At 39.3% G+C, this 25,309-nt stretch overlaps 1 protein-coding gene across 3 annotated transcripts in view; it reads right to left on the bottom strand.

Annotated features, from left to right (window-relative positions):
* The window catches only part of LOC122790141 (vascular endothelial growth factor receptor kdr-like), a 674,216-nt gene that overhangs the window by 169,559 nt on the left and 479,348 nt on the right, over positions 1 to 25,309 (bottom strand). For all 3 annotated transcript variants that reach the window (XM_044057728.1, XM_044057729.1, XM_044057730.1), the window contains exon 16: positions 22,524 to 22,624. In XM_044057728.1, the coding sequence (XP_043913663.1) occupies positions 22,524 to 22,624 (101 nt within the window). The remainder of the gene's footprint in view (positions 1 to 22,523; positions 22,625 to 25,309) is intronic.

The raw sequence follows: 25,309 nt of genomic DNA, 5'->3' as shown, positions 1-25,309 counted from the left end.
GCAAGAGATATGCACAGCTGGGTATTGATATAAAGCTCTGCTGCAAACATGAATACATGCATGCATACATGTTCACTAGCAGATACAGACACAGAAATGTCATACAATTAGCTGAATGTGTACGGAGGAGAGGCAGAAATGTAAAAACCTCACAACAGAAGTAATGACACATACTCCTTTTGACAGAAAAGAAATATGTGTGACATCTGACACATTTTTTGTGATTCAGTCTGTTGGCTATATTTTAGTGCAAAGATCTTATAGCTGATGGAAAACAAGAGACACTACTGTCTCTGAAATTATATTAGAAGGGCAAGACCATAATATAGCAACAGATCTGCATTTCAGCACCAAAGGTGATGGAATATAGAGCTCATAGTATTTTCAGAGATCTCATTAGTTTAGATCCCTAAGAGTGATGGCAGCCATGAACAAGTTGCAACTTAGTTCCTGTACTATTTTAGAAAATGAAACTTATTGCATGCTTTGCTAAAGGGAATGGGGTAGACTACAAGGTCATAAACCAGAAACTTAATGAATTTGAACCATTGACCTTAAATTAGGGAATTATGTCAAAAATTGCCTTGTAGCTACATTTTATCCTTCCACAGTATGGTGTGAGAAGCAGTCATGTGAGTTAAAATTCTCATTCTGAACTGTGATATTAAACTGCTGTGTAACAATGCATTCAATACTTTCTATTTCTGCTACTTTCTAAGCTAGGAGTTCTGAGTTTATTTTCCTATCAGTCCACTTTTCTCTTTAAAGATGCATTCTGGTGCCTAGTCCTAAAGTAATAAATGCAGCTTAAGAGCTGTGCTTTAGATCATAGCTATTTAGCTTGCATATTTTGTTTTTGTTCTTACCAGAATTCCAGTACTTGCTGTCTACCACCTACTATGCTGCAATCTATCACCTGTCAAATTAAAGACCTGTAGGCTACACATTTTTGACTGACTTGAGATGCTACATAAGCTACTTAGCTGGATGTCTGCATGTCTCCATGACGCTTGATAGAAGGATACTGAAAGAATATGCTACAGAAATGTAATCATTCTGCTGCTGAGATTACCTATACCTTTCTGAAGCCGACAGACTAAAAAAAAACAATAATCCTGCTATACAATGGCACTTAACCCCTAACAGAAGGGATATTAAACAAGGTAGCAATTCCTAGTTTATGTTGGGAACCAAAGTAAAACTATATAGCTTACAAATACCTTCAGTGCTGAATTTTGCTGTTCCTTTGATACCGTAAACAAGTACTGATTTGTTGAAATGTATTCTGTGAGGTACCTTTAATATGTGTTTTATGTACAATTAACATGTGATTCCCTAGAGACCCTCCGCAATCTTGCATCAGAACTAGATAGAAATCGGTTTCATCAGTAGGCAACACAACTAGTTCTTTTTGGAAAATTTATACCTGGAAAGCCATTCTTAGGACATTTTATAATAAAAGTAAGCTGAATAAAATTGCTAAAACTAATAATTTTAAATGCTAGAGAAGTAATCCAAATGAGAAATTGGATTGGAATAATATTATATGATTGTCCAATAATTAAAAATTATTGGAGTGAAGTAGAAAGGTATGGTCAAATCATCTGGACTGATAATTTTAATGTATCTAGAAATATGATTCTGTATAAGTCCATTTCTCCATATGTTAAGGAAAATGAATATTCTTTGCTCTGGATTATCTTAGCCATTGCCAGGAAAGCCATCACTATAAAAATGAATGCACAGCACACCAACTTATCTGATTTTTTTTTTTTTTTTTAAGAAAGTCTAAGATTAGTTTATAATAAGAAAATAGAACTAATTAAATCTAAATTCAATAGAGTCTTTAAAGCTTCCATTTTGGCCCAAGGTTTCATAAATCTTGGTTAAATTAATGGATTAGTGATATTAAGTCATTATATATGTTCTATTTGTTTTCTTATTTTGTTTGCCTCCCTTTTAATTTATACTTTATTACCTTCTCTCTTAATTTCATCAGATGGTTTAATAATAGTATATTGACTGCTTGTTTATGAAGTCTAGACACACTTTGTACATAGTCTGTATAGTTTTATTTTGTATACACGTGCTTTGCTCTATTTGTTTTCAAAAGAAAATATGGTTGTAGCTGTTAAAAATTTTCTTACGTCATTTATTGTATTACCTCCTGAGATTACAGATGAACAAATGTCTTAATAAAATATTTTATTGACTATGCAACCAATATTCAAAGAACAAGCAAACAAAAATACAATAATAGTTTGTTGCCTTTTGTAAGTAAAGTAAGCAGATAATTTATTTTGAATTTGCTAACCAGGGTAGAACACTGATTCCACTGGACCAGTTTCAGTATCAGCCTTGGGAAAATGCAATAGATACAAAACATTAGATACACAGAAAATGATAAAATGCAACTTATACGTGTATTACACGCAAAGTGAACATTATAGTTGGTTTGAGGGTATAAAGGCAACAGATAAATTACATTATATAGAGAGTGACTGCAAAGGCACAGTATATACATATATTATATATCTGGTTATAACCTTCAAAAATCAAAGTAGAATGGCTTGACATCCGACAATGGAAATGTACTGGATAATTCATAAGTGGGAACCACTAAAATATTGGGTTGTTGGACACTTCATTGTGTACAACAAACTGAATACTTTATAATGTCCATTTTATGACTGCTTGGGAACACTTTGATGATATGATTAGTTATTAGGATATTCATAATAATTTCTTTATTCTTTGCAGTAGTGTTTTGACAGTCAGGGTACATGCAATATTCATGTTTTCTTGTACTAGCATAAAATAATGTTATTGGATTGGTTAATTTTTGTTTTCCATGTCATGGCTGTTGATATAAATGGTATCTTTTTAAATTCAGGTTGTGCAGCACAAACCAGTTTTCTAGACACACCACATTCTACCAAAATGTTTACAAAGAAATAACATCTGATAGTAAAGTTTCAGAAAACCCGACTTCTCATTTTGCTATCCTAAGCTTTGCTATGTTTGCATATATTACTAGATTCTTTCCAGATATATTCTCTTCTTTGTTGACTATACTAGGGATATACTTCTCAGCACTGGAATGTATTAGCATTTCAGAAGAAACTGACATATTGGCTGTATCATAATTACTGTTAGCCTATAATTACTATTTCCCTGCTAAAAATAATTTAATTAAATATCTATAGTCATTGGTTCTGCCATTAAAATCCTTTGTGACAGCCAGCTGAAATCATTATAGGATGGAATAAGTGCAAAATACATAATAGCATGCAATAGCAGCAACGCTTGCCTTTGAAACTCCTAATAACACCATTTGTTCTCCAACCCGGTTTCCAAAGCAGTATGAACCCAGATGCATACTAAGTCTTTCTGTCTGTGGTTTTCATGGAGCAGAGCTGTTTGCTGTATCCAGACATGACAGAAGGTCACTGCTAGCCAACTCAACCCTCTGAGTTAGGGCATATGTTGTCACTACCTGCTCTCTAAAAGCACTCTCCGTGAAGTGATTCACCAGTCAGCAGTTCAGAATTACCTTAACATTTGGATGTAGGGAGTCTGGCATACTAGTAGATGGAGAATCACTCTGGAGGTCAACCAGTTAGATTTCCAGTCTCTTGAAGCACTGTTTGTTCCCATTGCATGTTGCCAAAGCCTGAAAGTGCTAAAAATACTACTTCATCCAGAAAAAAAAGTGGGTGCCATTTTTACAATTTTTTTTAAGTGCACCAGTGTCATGTTAAGAGGGGAATCTGCCAAACTGCTGCTATACAACATCTTGTGTATTAAGTATCATACATCTGTTAGTGTGTCTGGTTTACGCTGTGAGCCATATAGGTTTCAGATCCTTACTGACAGCATAGGCCATGCAAGCTTATAATTATAAGATTTACTTCATCTTCCTTAACTAGCTATCATAACAACACTTCACCTCAGAGAACATATATGCTGAACTTAGTTTGCCATTAAGTATACAATTAATGGGTTGGTTCTTTTAACCATTTTTAATTCCTAAAAATTGTACTTTCAGTTACATAACACAAAAAAGCTGCTCTTTCTTCCTTAAAACTCCTTTCAAAAGATTTACATGGGCCATTACTTTACAGTATACAAGCTGTGCACTTTTCACAAAATGGAGTTATATTGCTTTAAAGTATGACTCTGTACAAAAGTACTAGCAGTTTAAATTAACAGCATACAAGCAATCTCAAAATGCTAGTTGGTATCGTAAAGGGATTTCTCTTTCTTAGGTAAATTAAATTGTACATTATCTTGCATTAATAAATCCTAAAAAACATAATGAACAGATAAACAAATACATAATATATAACCAACAGGCAAAAATGGAACACACCCCTTTATTATGGACTCCTTCCACTATACATGGATTATATTGAGAATGACTGGATGTAAAAATAAGAAACCCACAGGCCACAGAGACTCCAACAGGTGCAAGAGTCAGTAAACGTGTAGTAAAATGCAAAATAGTAAAAAACAGTGGATTTTAACCCTTTTATTTATTAAACCTTTCATTTATTAAACATAAACTTCTTCAGATAAAATCACATTGTTTCAACTCCATTTAAATAGCAGCAAGTTAAAGGTCACATGGTACATGATAAAAAAAAAATCAAATTATAGAAAGCACATGATCACCTGGTTGCCGAGCTCTAGGCAAAGCAAAAAAATTTAAAGTGATAAAACATTCTAAAGGTTTACATTGTTGGGTGGCTAACCCTGCCACTGTAGTTCTTCTACACCACACACTTGCATATGCAGTCATACCTATGGCCAATTTACCTACTGCATGTCTTTGGAATGTGGGAGGAAACCAGAGAGCCAGGAGGAAACTCACACAAACACAGGGAGGCCATGCAGACTATGCACAGAAAGCACCCCAGCTGAGAATCGAACTGGGGAACTAATTGCTGTGAGGAGACGACGCTAAATAGTGTACAACCCATTTTTTTAACACTGGTTGTTGTTGCTATACCACAGCAAATGTTATATTTCTTTGTTTATAATGTTCTACCTATTGTGCATTTTAGAAACAGTGCCATTATATATATATATATATATATATATATATATATATATATATATATATATATATTATAGTGGAAAAATACTTGTGTCTTAATGTAATGTTATAGACTGTGGTTTTAAACGGAGTGTCACTTACATTAGCACATGAAAACTCCATTTTCTAAATAGTCTGTCTCAAATGTTGTAGCACATAAGTGTTCCCGATTTAGCCAGTTTTATTTTCATGATGTAGCAGAAGCAGTAAAGAAAGTCGTATTGTTGTAAAGTTCATTGTTTTTACTTATTTTCCTTTCTGTTGTACCCAGTGTTGTATACTAGTCAGAGTATGCATGTGTGAGCTATAATTTATTACTAATGTCGACATCAGATTGATGTGCTGAGAGACATATTGCTAATACCTTGTGCAATGCTTTCTGAGAAAATGTAAAGGAAGCTATGCCAGTAAAGAGAGAGTTCATATGCACTAAACCAACTCTTGTCTGTATGCATGCTATTCTTTTTTGTTAGTGCTTATAAGCTGGAAGTCGCTATAAAAGTTGTGAGATGATAACCAGCTGTGGAAAGAAGAGAACCTGTGGCAGTATAAGATGAGTAACCAGACACGGCCTTAGAAACGTATATAAGGAAGACTGATTTTTTTCAACAGTTCTACAAAAGAACAGGAGCATGTGTCGAGTGCTATGAGAGTAATGGCATGCAGCCTTCTGCACAGCTGATGGCTCTGGAAAGGCCTGTTGACAAAGAATTTGATGAGTTAATATGAGTGATGCATAACCATATTTGCCCGAAATCATTGTTAATCACAGAATGCCTCAGGTTCCACATATAAAATCAAACTGAGGGAGAGATAATTGTAGTTTATGTAGCAGTAAAAAAACCCAGAGTATAATCAGTTTGAGTGTGTGGAATCTTACAAGAAGTAATCAAAAAATGACTGTTTATGAGGTAGATTTAATATTAAATGGGAAATGGAGATTGCAGTTTCAGTGAAAACTGTGGCTAACAATCCATTAGAGTTACAAGGTGGAGTTAAGTTAGTAATATGAACAAAATAATGGAGGTAAAAAGTACAAATTAAAAGCTATACTATCACAGACACAGGCCCCATCTTTCTTTGTGTAAATTCAAAAATAGTCAGGCCAAGAGTTTGTTATACTGGAAAAGCAAATTATGAAATGTCTCATAATGAAACAAAAAAAATCTACGTAATGTAGAGGTCCCTGGTAATGACAGTGAAAGATATATGAATATAAAATCACAACATCACAGGAATTGTAAGGCAAATATGTTTGAAACCATTTTCGCTGTGCTGTTACCCACCTTCATGATGGAACCTCTCACTTCTAGAGAGTAAACCGGGTCAGGGCATAAATAAATTGTCAGATGCTCATCTAATAAATTACATTTCATATGAAGGCTTTGAAAGTGCAAATCTGTTCATTATTGGTCAGGCTATAGTTGTATACTAGAAACGGGACAAACATGCGGTTTGTCTCAAACCAAAGAAAAGGGCATGCAGTAAAAATGGAGCTGGTCATGAGGTCAGTTGGTCAGCTGTTTTAGTAATATATCATCAATATAAAGCACTTTTCAGCAATAAAAATCTGAACTCCTCCTCCCTTCTCAAAACACAAGCTGGTGAAGAGGTTGCACTCCTTGTAGTTCTGCCTGTGACAGGGGAGCATAAAGGGCAAAGGGACATGTTAAATGCACAAGTTGTATAAAATGGTAGTAGAGAGTTAAGACGATATTGAGTGGTTAAGGAAGCCGAATGTTCACTAGTAACAGGCAAAGATCCTTCAGGCATAACTTGCTCTACTGCAAACTACTGAAGAAAAATTAGAACTGATGGAGAGAGTCTCCCCTTGTATTTATAAGTGGCACTAGTACTATACAGAGCATAACAAGCAAAACTGTAATTACGGAAAATGTGTGACCATGGTTTTAGAAGGCCTTATACCTTATAGCATGCATTTTTCAGATGGAATGGAGCTGGATCACATGGAAGCAGGCACCATAGTTTTGAAAAGAAGAATGAGGTAGAGAGAGACTCCAGGCATTACTGTACTAAAGAAGAAATGGAAATCCAGGCTTGTAGGGAGTTTAAAGTTGGAATTAAACCACTGCTGTATAATGAACTTTTCTTTGCAAAGAACTGACAACATATTTGCCAGTGTATCTGGTGAGCAAATGCTTTTACAAATGGACTTGGGTGGTGATTAATTTCAGATGGAGATCAAAGATGACTCACAGGTGCTTCTGACTGTCATTACAACCCATAGCCTCTACGGTTACAATTAATTTGGGGAATGGAATACCTTCTGCTCACATTTTCCTGACAGTGGGAAAAGGATCAGCTCCTTCAGGGGTACCTTGAGTCCAATGTTATTTGGAAGATATTATTGGCTCAGAAGATACAGATATGGAGCATATAGAAAGACTTCAAAAGAATCCTATGGAAAATGGGCTAAGAGCCAGATTATAAAATGTGAGTTCTTGAAGCCCGGTATCTTATATTTTGGGCACACTTAAATGCCGGGATAAACTCCAGGCTGTAGTAAAGGCTCCATTGCCACAAGATGTTCTACAGGTAAGATATTTCTTGGGATTTGTGAACTATTATGGTGGGTTTTGCCAAGTCAGGTAACTATGTTGCATTCTGTAAATGAGTTATGTCAAGCTGGCAGATCATGGAATTGAAATAAACATTACTTTTATGAAACAATAAGGTTGGTCACATCTCGTATATGCCTGACATACTATAGCACATCCCTTCTGGTGAAGATGACCTGCGACACTTCCATATGGCAATAAAGTAGTGATGTCACATGTTATAGATGTTAGTGATAAACCTACAGTAGTTGCTTCAATCTCCCCATTTGTAGCTGAGAAAAATTATGCCCAAATGTACATAGAAGCATTAAGTTTTGCATGGGGAGTCAAGGGGTTTAGCCAGTACTTATGTAGTAAAGAATATATACTTAATATAGAATTCCAGCCATTGGTCTCAGTTTTTAGGAAAGCCCTACCACAGCAGCTAACCAGATGCAATAAAGGGCATTATTTGTAGGTGGACACCAGTAAAAGATCAAGTATAAATTGTCTTCATTTCAAGACAAAAATCTCTACTGGTTGAGTATTGTCTAAACAGAATCCAGGCTGTAGGATGAGGGGATTAAGGACTACCATGCACAGTACATTATGACCCAGGATGTTGGAAGAACTTCATTAAACTCATGTTGGCTCACTGACTAGAAGTTACATGTGGGAGCCAGGCACCGATCAACAAAAAGAACAGCTGGCAATGAAATAGTCAAGACTTAGAAAGCACATGCACCATGCCACTTTACAAGTAGGGGTGGCCTACATCAAATTGGCAGTGGATTTACTTTGATTTAACCAGGCCATTCTTGGGAATGACATTTCTGGTGGTAATTAATGCATGTTTTAAATGGGTAGCGGTCTTCACCATGAGATCTACTACTTTTGGTCTTACCACAGATGTACTAAGAGACCTTTTTGCATGAACCAGAACAGTAGTGCCTAAGAAGCAATGGCTTCCAGTTGATAGCAGTTGACTTCCATCAAGCTAACATCTAGTTCACTTGCCAAAATACTGTTCATGCCACACTTAACCTGACCCCAGACATGTTATTCATGAGATGTCCTTGTCATTCATGATTGGACTTGTTGACGCCAAACCTCAAATGGTATAAGATAAATCAAACATGAAAGACCAACGGACAAAAAAATGGCTGCAAGTAGCTTTATCACTAGACAAACGATCTTTGCCAGAATCATAAAGGAGATATTTTGGGATATTGCCACAATTAGTTGTTGAGATTCATGTCCTACATTCTTGAAGTGACCCCGGGCATCATTTAGCTGCCACATATTAATCAAATGAGCAGAACTGAGGAGCAGGACACACTGCCTGTTACAATTTTTATTTCTCATCCATTACTGCAACTGAAATAACCTGATGTGCAGAGATCATGCACATGTACCCTACCCCTACTCCTATTGCATAGCCCAGTTCACTAGCAACAAATCCAGAGTTACCCAGCATGCACTTTTAAGTCTTCACAAAAACTAACTGAGACTGTTTACTTACTCTTTTTCCCTTGTTTGAGGTATCTAAGTGGATGAAAGGAGTTGTATACTAGTAACAGTAATATGCATTTCTGACCTATAACCAGTTATTAATGTCTGCCTGAGACTGATGACTAGTAAAACTCATCACCAATGCCTTGTGCACTGCTTTCTGCAAAATGAAAGTTAACTATGCCGGTAAAGGAAATCAAGAAGCAGACAAGTGTCTTTTGCATGAAGTACTTTCAAGGCAGTTATCTCTAATTCTTCTCTTTCTTGCATGCAACTGTTTATTTTTCTGTTATCAATAACATATCAATATGCATATTTATTTATTTATTTAAGTATGTAGGTTCATAGGTAGGTACTAGACTATCGGCCCTAGGGCCTATACAAGCCCAGCTAAAAAGGTACCCTGGCTTTTGCCACCCAAGAAAATTATTTTCCTGTGTCACTGTCGAGCAGAGCCACAGAAGTGATCCCCGGGGCGAATTTCCTTTTTCTATCCAATCATCAAGATTTTTCTTGAGTGCTAATGAGGAATTTTGTTTGATATAGATAGGTAGTTTATTCCAGAGTATGGGAAGTCTCTGGGACTGGAATCTATCCCTCCAGCATGTTCTGTTTATTGTGGTGACAAGGTTTAGGTCCCTAGAGCATGTAGCTCAGAAGGATTGGGATTTCTTTACGTGGAGCATGTCTAATTGACATAGCTTTGTATGTTAGGCAGAGATCACCTCTGAGTAGGTGATATGCAATGGAGTAAAGCTGGATTTTTTTGAGATGGCCTGCATAGTGCATCTGTTTGAGGCCTGTAACCCTCTTTGTGAGGTATTTCTGTAGCCTTTCCAGTTGTTGTAGATGTCTTGTGAGGTACATACCAAAAGGGGCGTTGTACTCTATAATGGGTCTAATGAGTGATGAGTAGAGGGGAACAATGACCTCTTTTTTTCTGGATTAGAAACCTTTTGTGATGAGGTGTGCCACATAGAAGGATTTCCTGACTACTGTGGCGATGTGATTATCAAAGGACAGACTACTGTTCACCTGTGTCACAAGGTCTCTTATCACACTTTCGGTGTTAAGTATACTACTGCCTATGTTGTAGTTCATGGTTACAGAGTTTTTACCAAAAGGGATGACAATGCACTTTTTGGAATTGAGCTTGAGGCCATGGCTTTGACACCAGGCATCTGTCTCAGTGAGGCCTTTTTGTAGGATGTCCACATCGTTAGGAGTTTCAATTATGGCTCCTAGTTTGCAGTCATCTGTGAACTTGGCCAAAGACCCTCTGTGTTAGCCTGTACTTTAGAGAAATAGATACCAAACAGGAGAGGACCCAGGACTGAACCCTGTGGTACTCCTCTTGTCACTGGTCTGAAGTCAGATTTGGAGTCTGCTACTTTCACAGTGTGGGTTCTGTCAGTGAGCCAGTTGGCAACCCATCTTGTGACATAGAGATTTATACCTAGTTTAGTGAGTTTATCTATAATTCCAGAGTGGGGGATGGTGTCAAAAGCCTTGACAAGATCTAGATAGGATGTGTGAACCACCTTACCCTCGTCTACGGTTTTGGTGACTGCTTCAAAGAAGTCTATTAGGTTTAAGAGACTTGATCTGCCTTTTACAAACCCGAACTGGGTGGGGTCCAGAGTTTGGAGATTACCAATGTCATTGTTTATAAGTTCCATGATGATACATTCCATGGCCTGGCAGACCAGGCTTGTCAGGCTAATGTGGCAGTAGTTCCTGGGGTCTGTGGTGGCTCCCACCTTGTGGAGTGGAATAACCGTCGCTTTGTGCCATTCAGCGGGCACAAAGCCTGAGGTGAGGCTATGACTGAACATGGTACTTAGGTGGGGTGCCAGTTTGTTCTATAGTTCATGTAGAACACAGCCTGGTATGTTGTCTGGTCCCATGGATGCTGTGTTCTTGGCTTTGGAGAGTGTGGTTTTTACCTGTGCAGCTGTGATTACAGGAACTTTGCATTCTTGTGGTAAAGAGATGGGCCCTTTAGGGGGTGAGAGAGGGGTAAAGTTAGCACTGAACCTATCTGCCAGGATGTTGGCAATACCAGTTGGGTCTGTATATTTAGTGCCATTGTGCTGCAACTCAGAGCAGATCTGAGTGTTGCCATTGAAATTCTTACATAGCTATAGAATGCTTTGTGGTTGTCTTTAGAATCAGTGGTGATTTTGTTTTCGTAACTAGCTTTGGAGGATTTTATCAGGGATCACAGCTTCTTACTGAGGCTGACCAGGGAGCTCCTCCACTCATGGGATTTTACTCTCTTTTGCAACAGTTTCTTCCTTCTGTTGTACAGTTTGTTTATGGCAGGGGACCACCAGATTGGCTTCCTTTTTCTGGAGGATAGGGTTCTGTTTCAGATAGCACGGATCCATGCACTCGTGTAAGTGCTTATAAAGTGCAATTGTGTAGGATTCAGTAGTCATAACTGTATTGTCAATCTGCATGGGTGTCATGAAGTTCACCACTTCTGTCTTAAGAAGCATGAAATTAGCTTTGGAGAATTTTTTTACCGTGATTTCCTTAATGGGGTGTGGGGGCAGGATGTGGATATCTAGGGTGATTAGCTTATGGTCAGATTGGACCAATGAGGCGTTGACTTCAGTTGTGGAACACCAGTCACTCGTGTTGGTAATGACTAGATCTAGGATATTGTTGCCCCTGGTGGGGGTGTGGATAAGTTGATCTAGGGCATTGGAGTTTATGAATTCCAGAAAGCGTTGAGTGAAGGAGTTGGTACATGAGTAGTTTTCCCAGTTAATGGTGGGGTAGTTGAAATCGCCCATTATTAGGGTGTTTGGTTGAACCCTAATATCTTCCAGTACATCAAGAAAAAGGGGATCTGTAGCAATCTACAATTTGGATTGCAGTTTTGCCCAGAGTTAGTTGCACTTGGATAACCTCGGATGCATTATGCTGAGCAACTAGCCTAGAGGTGTGGATATCCTTAATGAATGTGGACACACCTCCACCTTTGGTGTTCTGGTCCAGGTTACATGGCCAAAAAGTGTGGTATGAGTTATAGTCTGGTAGTGCAGGGGTACTCTCTGGAGCCTTGAACCAGGTCTCAGTCACTGCACAGATATCGATGTTCTCCATTTTAAGGAATGCCTCGAGTGAGTGCATTTTGAGATTTAGACTTCTAGCATTGAGTAGCATCACCCTCGGTTTTTGCTTGCCTGTTCCTGTTATGGTGGTGAATTTGTCATTTGAACCTTGCCTAAAAAAGGCACTATGGGGCGGCAAGAACCTTAGCCAGTATCCGGAATCCCAGGGGTGACAGGTGCAGGCCATCTCTGGCAAAGCATCGTGGTCTGTCAACCATGTCATCCTAGTCAAACAGATACTGGATCCCTTTAGAATGACACCAGAAGCTTAGCCAGTTGTTGAAGTCAATCATTTTTTCCTTGTACTGCGGTATCATTCTGGGTGATGGCAGAATGCTACTCAGGGCTAGGGTCATACCTGCCTGGGCTATAAGATCGGAGAGCTCTTCCATGTCTCTTTTCATGTAGTCCAGGAAGGTATGTCTCAGGTGGTTCACACCAACACGGACAATGACAGAGTCATATTTGTATTTGTTGTGGAGTGACCTGAGTGCATGGGTTATGTGGTGGTTCCTGGCACCCAACAGGCAGCTGACAGTAACATTCTCCTTGTTTAGCCTGGTGAGTGGGACATCAGTGTGCCTGACTATAGAGTCACCTATGACTAGTTTGTTGGGTATGTTGTTTTGCCTTACTGGCTGTGGTTGAGTGGCACATTGAGTCTGCGGGCTGTGTGTCATTTGGGTTATTTTGGGGGGTGGAGGTGGCTTGCATTTCTGCTTTGGAGGTCTCTGTTGCTTGAGCAGATTATTATTGAGAGCCTCCGTGAATGTTTTTGTGTTTCTATGTGTAGATTTTGGTGGTGTAGATTTAGTGAGACTATGTGATGAATGTGGTGTGGTGCAAATGTTTATCTTCACCTCTTGACTGTCAAGTTCAGTCTTGGTTGGAGAGAGCTTTACCTCCAGTTTAGCTAGATATATTTAACTTTAACTGGATAAGTGGAGTCATCCATCCAAACATTGTTTTCAGCCATGACCTAGGCCAAGAGGCAGCAACATTTCTTATAAAACAGGCTACCCTCCATGCTACATTTTAAACCAACATTTACATTAAAGTTCTATCATAACCAGCATTTATAGATCAATGATACTATAGTTATATGTTTACATAAATATTTACACTAATCACTACATTCAGAGCAAGGATAATAGTACTGATATAATTCAGTAGTTCAATAACTACTATGGTTGTGCTTTTACATGAATGTTTACTTAAACTTATGCATTATGTATAAGAATACAAGCTGTGTTTATATTTTTAGACTGATTGCATGGCTGTCTCTGTGCAACTTTATGGCTGTACAATCACATAATATAGAGTGACCTTAGTAAGAAAGCTTAGGCCAATTATAAAGATCTAACCTAGATTCTTCTATTAACTGCACTTATATTTGCTAGTAAGTTGTGCTTTCAAGGGCTTTTGAGAAAGATTTAATAGGTTCATAGTTAAATACTAGGCTATCTGCCCTAGGGCATTTATAAGCCTAGCCAGAGTGTATTTGGCTTCCGCCTCCCTATTAGATTAGCCTACTGTGCCTCTGTAAAGTAGGTCACAGAAGGTACCCTTTTAAGATTAGTTTACTGTGCCCCTGTCTAGCCGGGACACAGAAGAGATCCCAGGGCTGAATTTGCGATTTCCCATCCACGCGTCCAGATTTCGCTTGAAGAGGGTCAGCGAGGGGCTATGTCTAACATGAATTGGGATTCTATTCCGGAGTGAGGGGAGCCTCTGGGAAATGAATCTGTCCCTCCAGCATGTCCTATTTATTTTTGTGCTGAGGTTTAGGTCCCTGGAGCATGTAGCTCTAAGGGACTTGGATTTTTTTGAGGTGGAGCATGTCCATTAATTCTGGGTTTGACATGGCTTTGTACGTCAGGCATAGATCGCCTCTGAGTAGGCGGTAAGCAACTGAGTAGAGCTGGAGTTTCTTTAGTTGAGCTGCATAGGACATCTGTTTGTAGCCCATGATCCTCTTGGTGAGGTACTTTTGGGGTCTCTCCAGTTGCTGCAGGTGTCGGGTAAGGTACATCCCAAAAGGGGCATTGTATTCAATTATGGGCCTGATAGTGATGAGTAGAGGGGCACAATGACCTCTGTTAATCTAGATGCGAACCCTTTCATGATAAGATGGGCTATATAGAAGGTCTTTCTAACCACTTTGGCAACGTGATTATCAAAGGAGAGATTACTATCTATGTTAGTCCCCAAATCTCTAATTACTTCTTCCGTACTTAATGGATTACCACCTATGTGGTAATTTGTGGGCACCTTGTTTTTCCCAAAGGGGATGACTATGCACTTTTTAGCATTTAGCTTGAGGCCGTGGCTCTGGCACCAAGCATCCGTCTCTGTGAGACCCTTTTGGAGGATGCTTGTGTCAGCTGGAGATTCAATTATGGTCCCCAGTTTGCAGTCATCTGCGAACTTTGTCAGCCATAATCCCCCCGTGTTAGCCTGAACCTCAGAGAAGCATATACTGAACAAGAGAGGTCCCAGAACTGAGCCCTGTGGGATGCCACTTGTAACTGGTTTGGATTCGGACATGGCACCTGCGATTCTGACCATGTGGATTCTATCTCTGAGCCAGTTTGCAACCCATCTTGTGATATAGGGGTTGATATTTAAGCTGGTAAGCTTATTTATGATGTCCGAGTGGGGTATTGTGTCGAAAGCTTTTGCGAGGTCCAGGTAGGCTGTGTGGACTACCTTGCCCTCATCTATGGCTTTGGTAACTGTTTCAAAGAAATCAACTAGGTTTAAGAGGCAAGATCTGCCCTTAACAAAGCTGAATTGTGTAGGGTCCAGTGTCTGGAGGCTCCCAATGTCTTTGTTTATGAGTTCCATGATAATACGCTCCATAGCTTTACAGACCAGACTAGTCAGGCTTATGGGGCAATAGTTTCCAGGGTCTGTTGTGGCACCACCTTTGTGGAGTGGGACCACTGTAGCTGTACGCCATCCTTTGGGTACATATCCTGTAGTAAGGCTAAGTTTGAACAGTGACTTAATGTGAGGGTTCAGTTCTTCTTGAAGCTCATGTAAGACACAACCTGGGACACCGTCCAGTCCCATAGATGCTGTGTTTTTTGCTTTGGAGAGGGCAGCTTTCACCTGTGCATCTGTGATGTCAGGGAGGTTACATTCAGTTGGGATAGGCATTTGCTCCTTTGGGGGGGGAGAAGTTTGCGTTGAATCTGTCTGCCAGGATGTTGGCTATGTCTGTAGGTTCGGTATATTTTGTACCATTATGCAACAATTCAGAGCATATCTGGGAGTTTCCGCCCATGTTCCTGACATAAGTAAAGAAGGCCTTGTGATTATCTTTAGCGTCTAGGGCAATTTTTCTTTCGAAGCTGGCCTTTGATGATTTTATGAGGGATTGAAGTTTCTTGCTAATACTGATCAGAGATGCCTTCCCTTTTTGGGATTTTGCTCTGTCATGTAGTAGCTTCCTCCTTCTGTTGTATAGCTTATTTACGGCTGGGGTCCACCAGACCAGTCTCCTGTTTTTGGAGGAGTGAGTCTTGGTTTTAATTGGGATAGCACGATCCATGCATTCCTGCAGGTGCTCATAGAATGCATTTGTAAAGGATTCTGCGGATTGGGCTGTATTATCCTCTGGCCCAGGGGCTTTGAAGGATTCCACCTCAGTCTTGAGAAGTGCAAAGTTGTCTTTTGAGAAATTCTTTACAGTGATTTCCTTGGCTGGGGGTGGGGACGGGATATGGATGTCCAGGGAAATTTGTTTATGGTCTGATCTTACCAATGAGGGGTTTACCTCTGGTGTGGAACATAGAGTCCCCATGTTGGTGATAACCAGGTCCAATATGTTGTTCCCTCTTGTGGGAGTGGTGACCAATTGTTCCATTGCGTTAGAGTTTATAAATTCAAGGAACCGTTGGGTGAGGGTGTTTGGGCTTGAGTAGTTTTCCCAGTCAATGCTTGGGTAGTTGAAGTCACCCAATAATGTAGTGTTTGGAGAGACCTTCATATTCCTCAGTGTTCTCAGGAATGCCAAGTGGGGTTCCTGTAATAGGGAGGGTGTTCTGTAGCAGGCTACAAACTGAAAGGCAGTTTTGCTCGCTGTTAGTTGCACATGGATGGTTTCCGATGCTTCGTGCAGTGCCACTAACCTGGAGGTGTAGGTATCTTTGATGAATATAGATACTCCCCCTTGTTTTGTGCTTCGGTCTGAGTTTTGGGGCCGAAACACATGGTATGAGTTATAACCTGGTAGTGCTGGGGTGCTCTCAGGAGCCTTGAACCAGGTTTCTGTTACTGCACAGACATCAATTTTCTCCATACTGAGGAGAGCCTTGAGTGCATGCATCTTGAGGTTTAAACTTCTGCAATTGAGTAGCATTACCTTTAGTTTTTTTATCCTTGGGTTGTCTATGGAGGTGGGTTTGTCCTTTGAGCCTTGCCTAAAAAGGCACTATGGGGGTGGCAAGAGCCTTGGCCAGTATACGAAAGCCTAAGGGTGACAGGTGCAAGCTGTCCCTAGTGAAGCAATGTGGCTTGTCGAGCATGTCATCCCAGGCTGACAGACACTGGATCCCCTTTGAATGACACCAATACTTTAGCCAATTGTTGAAACTGATCATTTTGTCTTTATACTGTGGCATCATTCTTGGTGAGGGCAAGATGCTACTCAAGGTCAGGGTCACACCAGCCTGGGCTACATGGTCAGAGAGCTCCTCTGTCTCTTTTCATTTAGTCCAGGGAGGTACATTTCAGGTCATTCACACCAGCATGGACAATGCTGGAGTCATACTTGTACTTGCTTTGGAGTGACCTGAGTGCTTGCATTACATGGCGGATCCTGGAACCCGACAGGCAGCTTACAGTGACCTTCTCTTTGTTCAGTCTGGTGAGCGGGACGTCAGTGTGTCGGACAATAGAGTCCCCTATAACAAGTGTATTTGGTGTGTTGTTTGGCCTTAAGGGCTGTGACTGTGAGGCACACTGATTTTGTGAGATATGTGATTCGTGGTTATTGTTGAGGGGTGGCTGTTGCTTGGATATCTGCTTAGGAGGTCTTTGCTGTTTAGGCAGATTTTTATTTAGAGCCTCTGAGTATGTTTTTGTGCGTTTATGTGTTGGGTATGCAGATGCAATAGGTCTGTGTGAGACTGGATTTGTGGTGTGGGTGGTTACCTTTTCTTCCTGACTGACTGTGCCAGTCTTGGGTTGAGAGAGCTCTGCCTCCAGTTTGGCTGTGTAACTGCATCTCTCACATGTATTAGAGTTTGTTGGAAGGAGGAGAGGGTTGTCTGTGTACATAAGGCAATTGTAACATTGCCTCAAAATTCCCAGATTCACCAGCTGGACTGGAGAGTAACATTGAAACTGACCCTTGGACATACCAGATTAGTATAGGGAACAGTTTTTTTACTGATCAGATTAGGGAAGGAAACTGATTTTTCACTTGATCAGGAAGGACCAATCGGGAGCCTAATACTTATGAGAAGTCAAGGAGGGTGTAGTGCTTTAGTTAGTTAGTGTTGCCTTATAAGAGCTGAGCAAGTGCGGGGCTTTAGAAAGAGAATAGTGTGATTACATTGAGAGTTTGAACAGTTCTAAGGGAAAAAGTGAAGAGCAGACTTTGTGGAGCCTGGAATAGTTTAAACCTGTTTAGGCGGCGCTGCTCAGTACGCAAAACCACGCAAAAAGAGAGTTGTAGGGTTTTAAGAGAGAGATAGATCAATGAGTTTAGAATTGACCCAAAATGGCTAATAAAACTACAGCTTCTAGGTAGTAACCACTCCTCCAGGGACAGGCAGGCTGTTCAGTGTTAACCATTCCCACTGGTGAACACAGAGACTTCCCTTTAGCCCAAGCAAGCACTGGCCTTCTAGAAACTTCCAAACATTTCAGAACAGCAAATCTGTCACTGAACTTTCTTAACTTTCAGAAAGTGGGGAAAAAAGCAAGATTTTTTTTTTTTCTTTTTGTTGTAGTTTAAAGGTAGCAGAGATACACAAGCAGCAAAATAATCACAACAGTGCAATAAATGACCCCACACTTGAGTGCTAGGCCAAAATCAGGTAAAATGCAGTTTTTAGAGAAAAAAGCAATTTTAAATTAAGTGCAACACAGAAAATGCAGTAAACAGGCTCTAGATGTGTTCCAAGTACTGTTACTGTTACAGATATAAACTTTAGCAAGCCGGAAAATGCCACAAAATAGGCGGCAAAGCAGTAAAACTTTTCTATTTTGTCTGGTAGAGCATTTCATCTAGGGACAGTTTTGTAGCACAGTACATTGGGATCGTTTTAGCTGCCATAATATATGGGGATCTATCTACCTGTAAGGTGTCTGGACCTTTTAGGTTATACTAGGGACTGCTGAGTAGTAATGTGTATTTTAAAGGTGGTCAGGTAGCATTCACCATCGGTTACAGTATTCTGTAAAAATGTGTTCTTGCCTCAGTGGGTAGCCATTTGGTTTTCTGCATGTTATAATGATGGGATTCACTCTTAAATGACTGATTAATGAACCTGACTATTTTGTTCTTAGCTGTTAGAGGGTAGAAATATTTTGTTGGGAATTCAGACAGATTAGGGGAAGAATATAATGAAGATGTGGAATGAGGACATGGTTGGCTACTGATAGTCGAGCTTCAGTAGTAAGTAGGTGTGAGATTCCTTTACTTTTAGTTGCTTTAGAACTTTTACAACCTGTTGTTTTACATGTCTGTTAAAGGATAACTTTCAAACAAAGGAAATTATGCTGACTGTAAATTGTAAATTTAATATAAATTCTCTACAACTGGCATTAGAGGGACCCTAGTAAATCAGGACAGTGGAGCCCTCTTGATATAAATTTTCTATAACTGGCATTACAGGGGCCTCCGTAAATCAGAACAGCAGAGCCCTCCTGATATAAACCCTCTACAACTGGTACTACAGGGACCCCAGTAAATCAGGAGAGTGGAGCCCTCCTGATATAAATTTTCTATAACTGGCATTACAGGGGCCCCTGTAAATCAGAACATCAGAGCCCTCCTGATATAAACTCTCTACAACTGGTAATAAAAGAACTCCAGTAAATCAGGACAGTGGAGCCCTCCCATTGTGTCACAGAGCCACTTGTTTTCTTCTCTCTAAATCCTCAAATTGCTGTGTGTATACAACTGAGCATTGTATTTATTTTCCTAAAGAATTAAGTAATGACATAATTTGAAAAAAAATGACATCTACCTTCAAAAAATTTGTATAAATTTAGCTTCTATAAGGCTAAGTGATTATTTAAAGACAAACTAGATATACATATTAAGGTATGAGCAATGGTTAGAAAGAATCTGTGACATGTCCACTTCTGAACACCATAATGACTGATGTATTGCAAACAAGAATAAATATAGTTGATGGCTATATATGCCTTACCATGTAACTATATAGAGTAAGCAGCTATTTCAGCATTAAGGTAACTCAGTTTGTCTATTGCCTTTTTTATGCAGTCTCAAAAAATGTTGGCTTATAAAAGAGAGAAATCAGATGTCAGATTTCTTCAAGCAGCTTTTTTCAGAAAAAATAATCAAATGTTTTGGTCCTTCCTACCTGCAGCAACAAGACCCTCTTCACCAGTATAACGTATTCCTTCCCCCTCTGTCTGACTAAAGCCATAAGAGTGAGACTGAAGCTGATTTGAGCTGTCAATCTTGAGAGGTTTGGATTTTTTTTTCATTTATGCCCTTTTGTAAATGGAAGTACTACGATTAGATTCATCCATTGTGAACAGCTGGAGAACCCAGAGAGATGTTTCTGTAATGTTCTAAGGGTGTGGATGTGCATAACCTGTTCTAGGTTTAAAACAGGTCTTAATACAAGCTTGAACGTGAAGAATTATTAATCCTGAACGCTGACTGACTTTGTTTCAAAGCATTCCAAAGAGTAAAATGAGTATTTCAGTAGATAAATTTGAACTTTAGCACCAGTTACTGGCTATATTCTGAAATATGACACTGCACATTCATTTTTTATGTTATACTCCTGTAATCTTACAGTTAACAGTATTTTCATATCTGTAGTGTAGCACTGTAATTCAGCCACTGTGTTGCACAACACACCATTCACTTTATGTTGTCCCAGTTCACTGCATTCATCAGTGTGAAACGCTTCAGGGGAGGAAGGATGAGATTTCAAAGAATATTCTGAACAGAAATTAAGCATCTTCAGTATTTTTTGGGAAATTTGTGAGTTAGTGGAATGCATTACCAGATACAAGAATCACTGAAGTTTTATACAGTTCAGTGTCAACTTTATAAATAGATTAAATACATGGGGAAATGCATCTGACTTATGGGGAAAGTGATCCAGTCATAAGAATGTCATTATTGTTCTTGTAGTTGTTGGTCAGACAGGACCCACAGTTCATGCACTCAAGGAAAATAAGCTTGGTAGCCAGACTGAGTGGTCTTTATCTGCTGACATATACATGTGTACATGTATGTGTGTATATACGTGCAATAAAATGATGGGCTCCCTGACCCAGTGGACCTCCCCGGTCATCAAACTGGAAATAAATAAATTAAATAAATATATGTATATATACATACACACACACACATATATATATATATATATATATATATATATATATATATATATATATATATGTATGTATGTGTGTGTGTGTGTATTTAAAAGTCTGTGATTCTGTGTTGAGATTAATTTCCACTGCCATGCACTGCATAAACTTAAGTTAAGGTTATAATACTTGTTACATTATTTGTTTTACCAATGAAATGTACATTGCCTAGCTAAGACTAGTTTATTGATTAAAGGTGCTTAACACTTGTATAAATGAGTCTGATATATACTGGTGGCATTGCCTGTTGCATCTTGTGGAGAGTGGATACCATTATTATATAATGCTAATTCCACAATGCGCCATGATGTACTTTTTCTTTTTTTCCTGGCATGACTTTAGTGCATAAACTGCTGCTTGATATTGCTCCAATGCTCTTAGCGTTTGCCCTAGTACAGCCCCTCCCCCCAAGATTTGGACCACCTTGGTTATTGGGAGGTTGGAAAGGGGAAGTGAAAACTCAGAGTAGGAACAGAAGCTGGTATCATCAGAGACACTGTTCTGCGAGTCATGGCATTTTCTTAATGTCTATGCCCCCCCCCACCACCAAGCGGGGTGGTGATACAGTGTGAAGATGGTATGAGGTGTGTCCTATGAAGAAATATCTGCCCTGGCCCACTGAACAGCTCTGCCATCTTTGCTATCTCAAATGTCCAGGCTGACAGTTGCTCACAATGCTATGGTCCATTCCTGTCCACATTAGGCATGCCCATCCTCTGTGCTGCTGCAGCAGTCACTTGGGTAACTGATCCCTGCTCACCTGGGTCATAGTCAGGGCTTTATCCCTCCATGCCAGTGGGGTAGCCAAATACCATGTTTTATGAAAGTTATTAGTTGGAATAGTAAACATTGGTCTGTGTACAGTTGCTGGAGATGCTATACAATAATGCATACTGTCTTGCAATGTTAAAATGTTTCTGCCTTCGCAGAGATTTTCTAAATAATATTTCCACATAGAACTACAACTAATCCCTTCAGACTTTTTAAAATGATTTTCTTTGTGCTTTTTCTTTCACTTTGGATTTAGTCTATGTGTATATGAGAATGTTCCCACCTCAGGATATAAGATTTTAAATAACTGTCACAGCATAATGATAATTTTCACATCTCAGTATCTAATATTTTAAATGATAACCAGCACAGTATGATGGGAATTTTCCATCGTCAATGTGTAATATTTTGAATTATAATTGTCACCTTATTTTTCGAAATCACTGCATAATATTTTAAATTTTAACCATCACAGTATTTGTAGCACATAGAAATAAACCTTTAGAGATCCATTTCCACCCTTTGCAGTAAAGAAAAATAAGACAAAAGCAAATGGATGCAGGGATGTGTCTTCCAAAACGCATTAGTGAAAAATGATACCAAACATCTTTGCTTGAAGAATAAAAAGTGAAATGGGTTTAGTTTTCTCATTAACGGAAAGCTGTAAACTGGGGCGTACTGCTGATAAGGTGAGGAGGTTCTCTTGAATGTTGACCTTTCATCCTTTCCTGGGGATGAGGATCTACATCTTGTCTCCAATGTCAGCTTCACTGCAGGCTTTATTTTTAACGGCAGACATAGTACATTAACATATATTACAACACATGCACATTACTGGAAGCATGAAGGAATGCTGTTTATCCTTACCTTTCTGAGTTTTCGAATAAAAAGTGTCAGCAGGAGCCAGAAAAGGGTTGCTGCAACAGCGGTACAGACGAGAATAATGACTTCCATGTTTGTCTTCTCCTCTGATTATAAAACAGATACAGATGGAGTGAGTCAAAGAGTAACACTTTTAAAGCATGATCGTAACTGAAAACGATTTGAAAAACCAAAGGGTGGTAGTCAGTGCATTCTTAAAAGAATTTTATTTGAGGAGTTCATATTTTTCCTCTGTCTCATTCTCTTACATGTCACTCAAGCTCCTTAAGAGGAAAAAGCAAGCATTATTTACACATTTTGACTCCGATGCAGTTTATCCAAACAGCTCAAATGAATTCTAATGTGCTCTTCTAATACTAAAGGTCAAAAATATTGAAACACTAGGATCTAGAAGTATGGTGCACTGAACAGCAAGCCTTCAACACTCTGGGCCTGCCTGTTAAAGCTGAAGTTTGATATTAAAATTGATATATACCACTTGTAGTTTTATGATGTATTATCGGATTTCTAAATATGATTTAGCCACATTTTTAAAATACTTCATGTTGGAAGCAATTCTGTACAGCGATGAAAGGTGAAAATATTTTGAATTTGTAGTCCTAGCAGGAAAAAGGAAATAAAGCAACTGGTTCGCCAGTTGCATGTATTGTCCAGAATATAGAAAAATCCAGTTCCCTGAGCTTAACATATGTATGTGCACGTAGACAGACACACACACACACACACACACACACACACACACACACACACACAAAAACGTACACCCATTGGCATTTTGACCAGTGACGGTACATTTCCTGGAAACATATTTAAGAATTCACTTAAGTTGTTGTTGTGTCTTTCGGCTTATCCCGGTGAGGGGTCTCCACAGCAAAACTTTGGTCCGCTAATGTTTGGTAGTGGATTTTTACTTGACGAGTTACCAGCCCTGACGCACAACCTGCAATGAAGGTACGCCCATTCATGCATGTCTCCACTCAGAAGACGCTCTAGCTGAGAATCGAACGGGACAACGTCTTGCTGTGAGGCGACAATGCTACCGCAGCACCACTACCGCGGGAGTATGTGTCTTATTTATATCACTGAAATAAAACTAAACTAACTGAATTACTGTGCTGCATAGCACACATTACATGCATGTACCTTGCTGCACAGTATGAGAATGTCAGCTGTGATCAAATTTTATACAACAATCTTTATTAAAAGGTAACCTAAAACCAAAAGTAAGGCAATGCTAACCGAGGAGTAAATAGTTAAATATAGTGTAGTTTGAAACTGACAAAATTAATTTGAAGTATTCCATTTTCATGTGTTTCCAGTAAGCACAGCTATTTCAATAGAACTTTGTTTGTGTCTTTCAGCTTTTTCCTAGTTAGGGGTCGCCACAGCAGAACTCAGGTCCTCTAATGATTGTCAGTAGATCTTTACATGCTGGCTTGCCGGGCCTAATGCACAACTTCAAAGAAGGAATGCCCATTTATGCATATCGCCACACAGAAGACACTCTAACTGAGAATCGAACGGGCATTGTCTAACTGTGAGGCAACAATGTTACTGCAGCACCACCACCGCAGTAGTAGTTTATTTTTATTTAACTGGTTAGTGTATTGATTAATGCTGACTAATTTCAGGATCAGCCAGGATGAAATGCAAAATGTTTCAGAAAAAAGTAGGGAAACCTAAGCAATAACTGAGTAGTTCAAACTAGTTAGATAGAAAAACTGTATATATACAGTGTGGTGAACAAGCAGAGTATGATATACAATACATACATTAATTTGTAAAGTGGGGGAACCCTCAGTAAATCTGAGAGAGGAGAAGAAACTTAGAAAGGAGAAAGAGACAATATTTTAGGTAATACGTCTCGTGTTGAAACAGGAGCATTTGGCTTACATGAAGAAGTGCTTTTTGCATTGCATTTTGAATTTGCAGGAAGGCCTATCCCCTTATAGGAAAAGTGATCCATTCAAGAGACTTACATGAGCTCAAGCATTGCCTCATAAACCACTTCTCAGCCCCTCCAACATCAGCTATGCTTTTTGGAAATCAACAGAAAATTGAGTGGTTTATGAGTCATTGGTGGAGTTCAAGTAAGACAGACTGGAGTCTCAGAAGTACCTCACTAACCAGGTAAATAAAAATAAATAAATAAACTACAGCAGTGCAATTGAAATAGCTGTGCTTACTGGGAACACATGAAAATGGTATACTTCAAATTAATTTTGTGAATTTCAAACTACACTATATTTAACTATTTACTCCTCAGTTAGCATTGCCTTACTGTAAAAGTTGCAGACTCCAAATCTGACCTCAAAGCAGTGACAAGTGGAGTACCACAGGATTCCGTCCTGGGACCTCTCCTGTTTGGTATCTACTTCTCTGAAGTACAGGCTAACACAGAAGGCCTCTGACTAATGAAGTTTGCAGATGACTGCAAACTAGGAGCCATAGTTAAGTCCCCAAATGATGTGGACATCCTACAGAAGGGCCTTGCTGAGACAGATGCCTGGTGTCAGAGCCATGGCCTCAAGCTCAATGCCAAAAAGTGCAGTGTCATTCCCTTTGGTAAAAACTCTGTACCCATGAACTACCACATAGGCAGCAATCTACTTAACACCGAATGTGTGATAAGAGACCTTGGGACCCAAGTGGACAGTAGTCTCTCCTTTGATAGTCACATTGCCATAGTAGTCAGGAAGTCCTTCTATGTGGCACACCTCATCATAAAAGGGTTCTCATCCAGGAAAAAAGAGGTAATTGTTCCACTCTTC

Source organism: Protopterus annectens, chromosome 15.part0 (genome assembly GCF_019279795.1).
Source record: "Protopterus annectens isolate FY-2018-M chromosome 15.part0, PAN1.0, whole genome shotgun sequence".
Classification (NCBI taxonomy): domain Eukaryota; kingdom Metazoa; phylum Chordata; order Ceratodontiformes; family Protopteridae; genus Protopterus; species Protopterus annectens.
The sequence above is the reverse complement of the archived record's forward strand: the minus strand, read 5'-3'. Positions and strand labels throughout refer to the sequence as shown.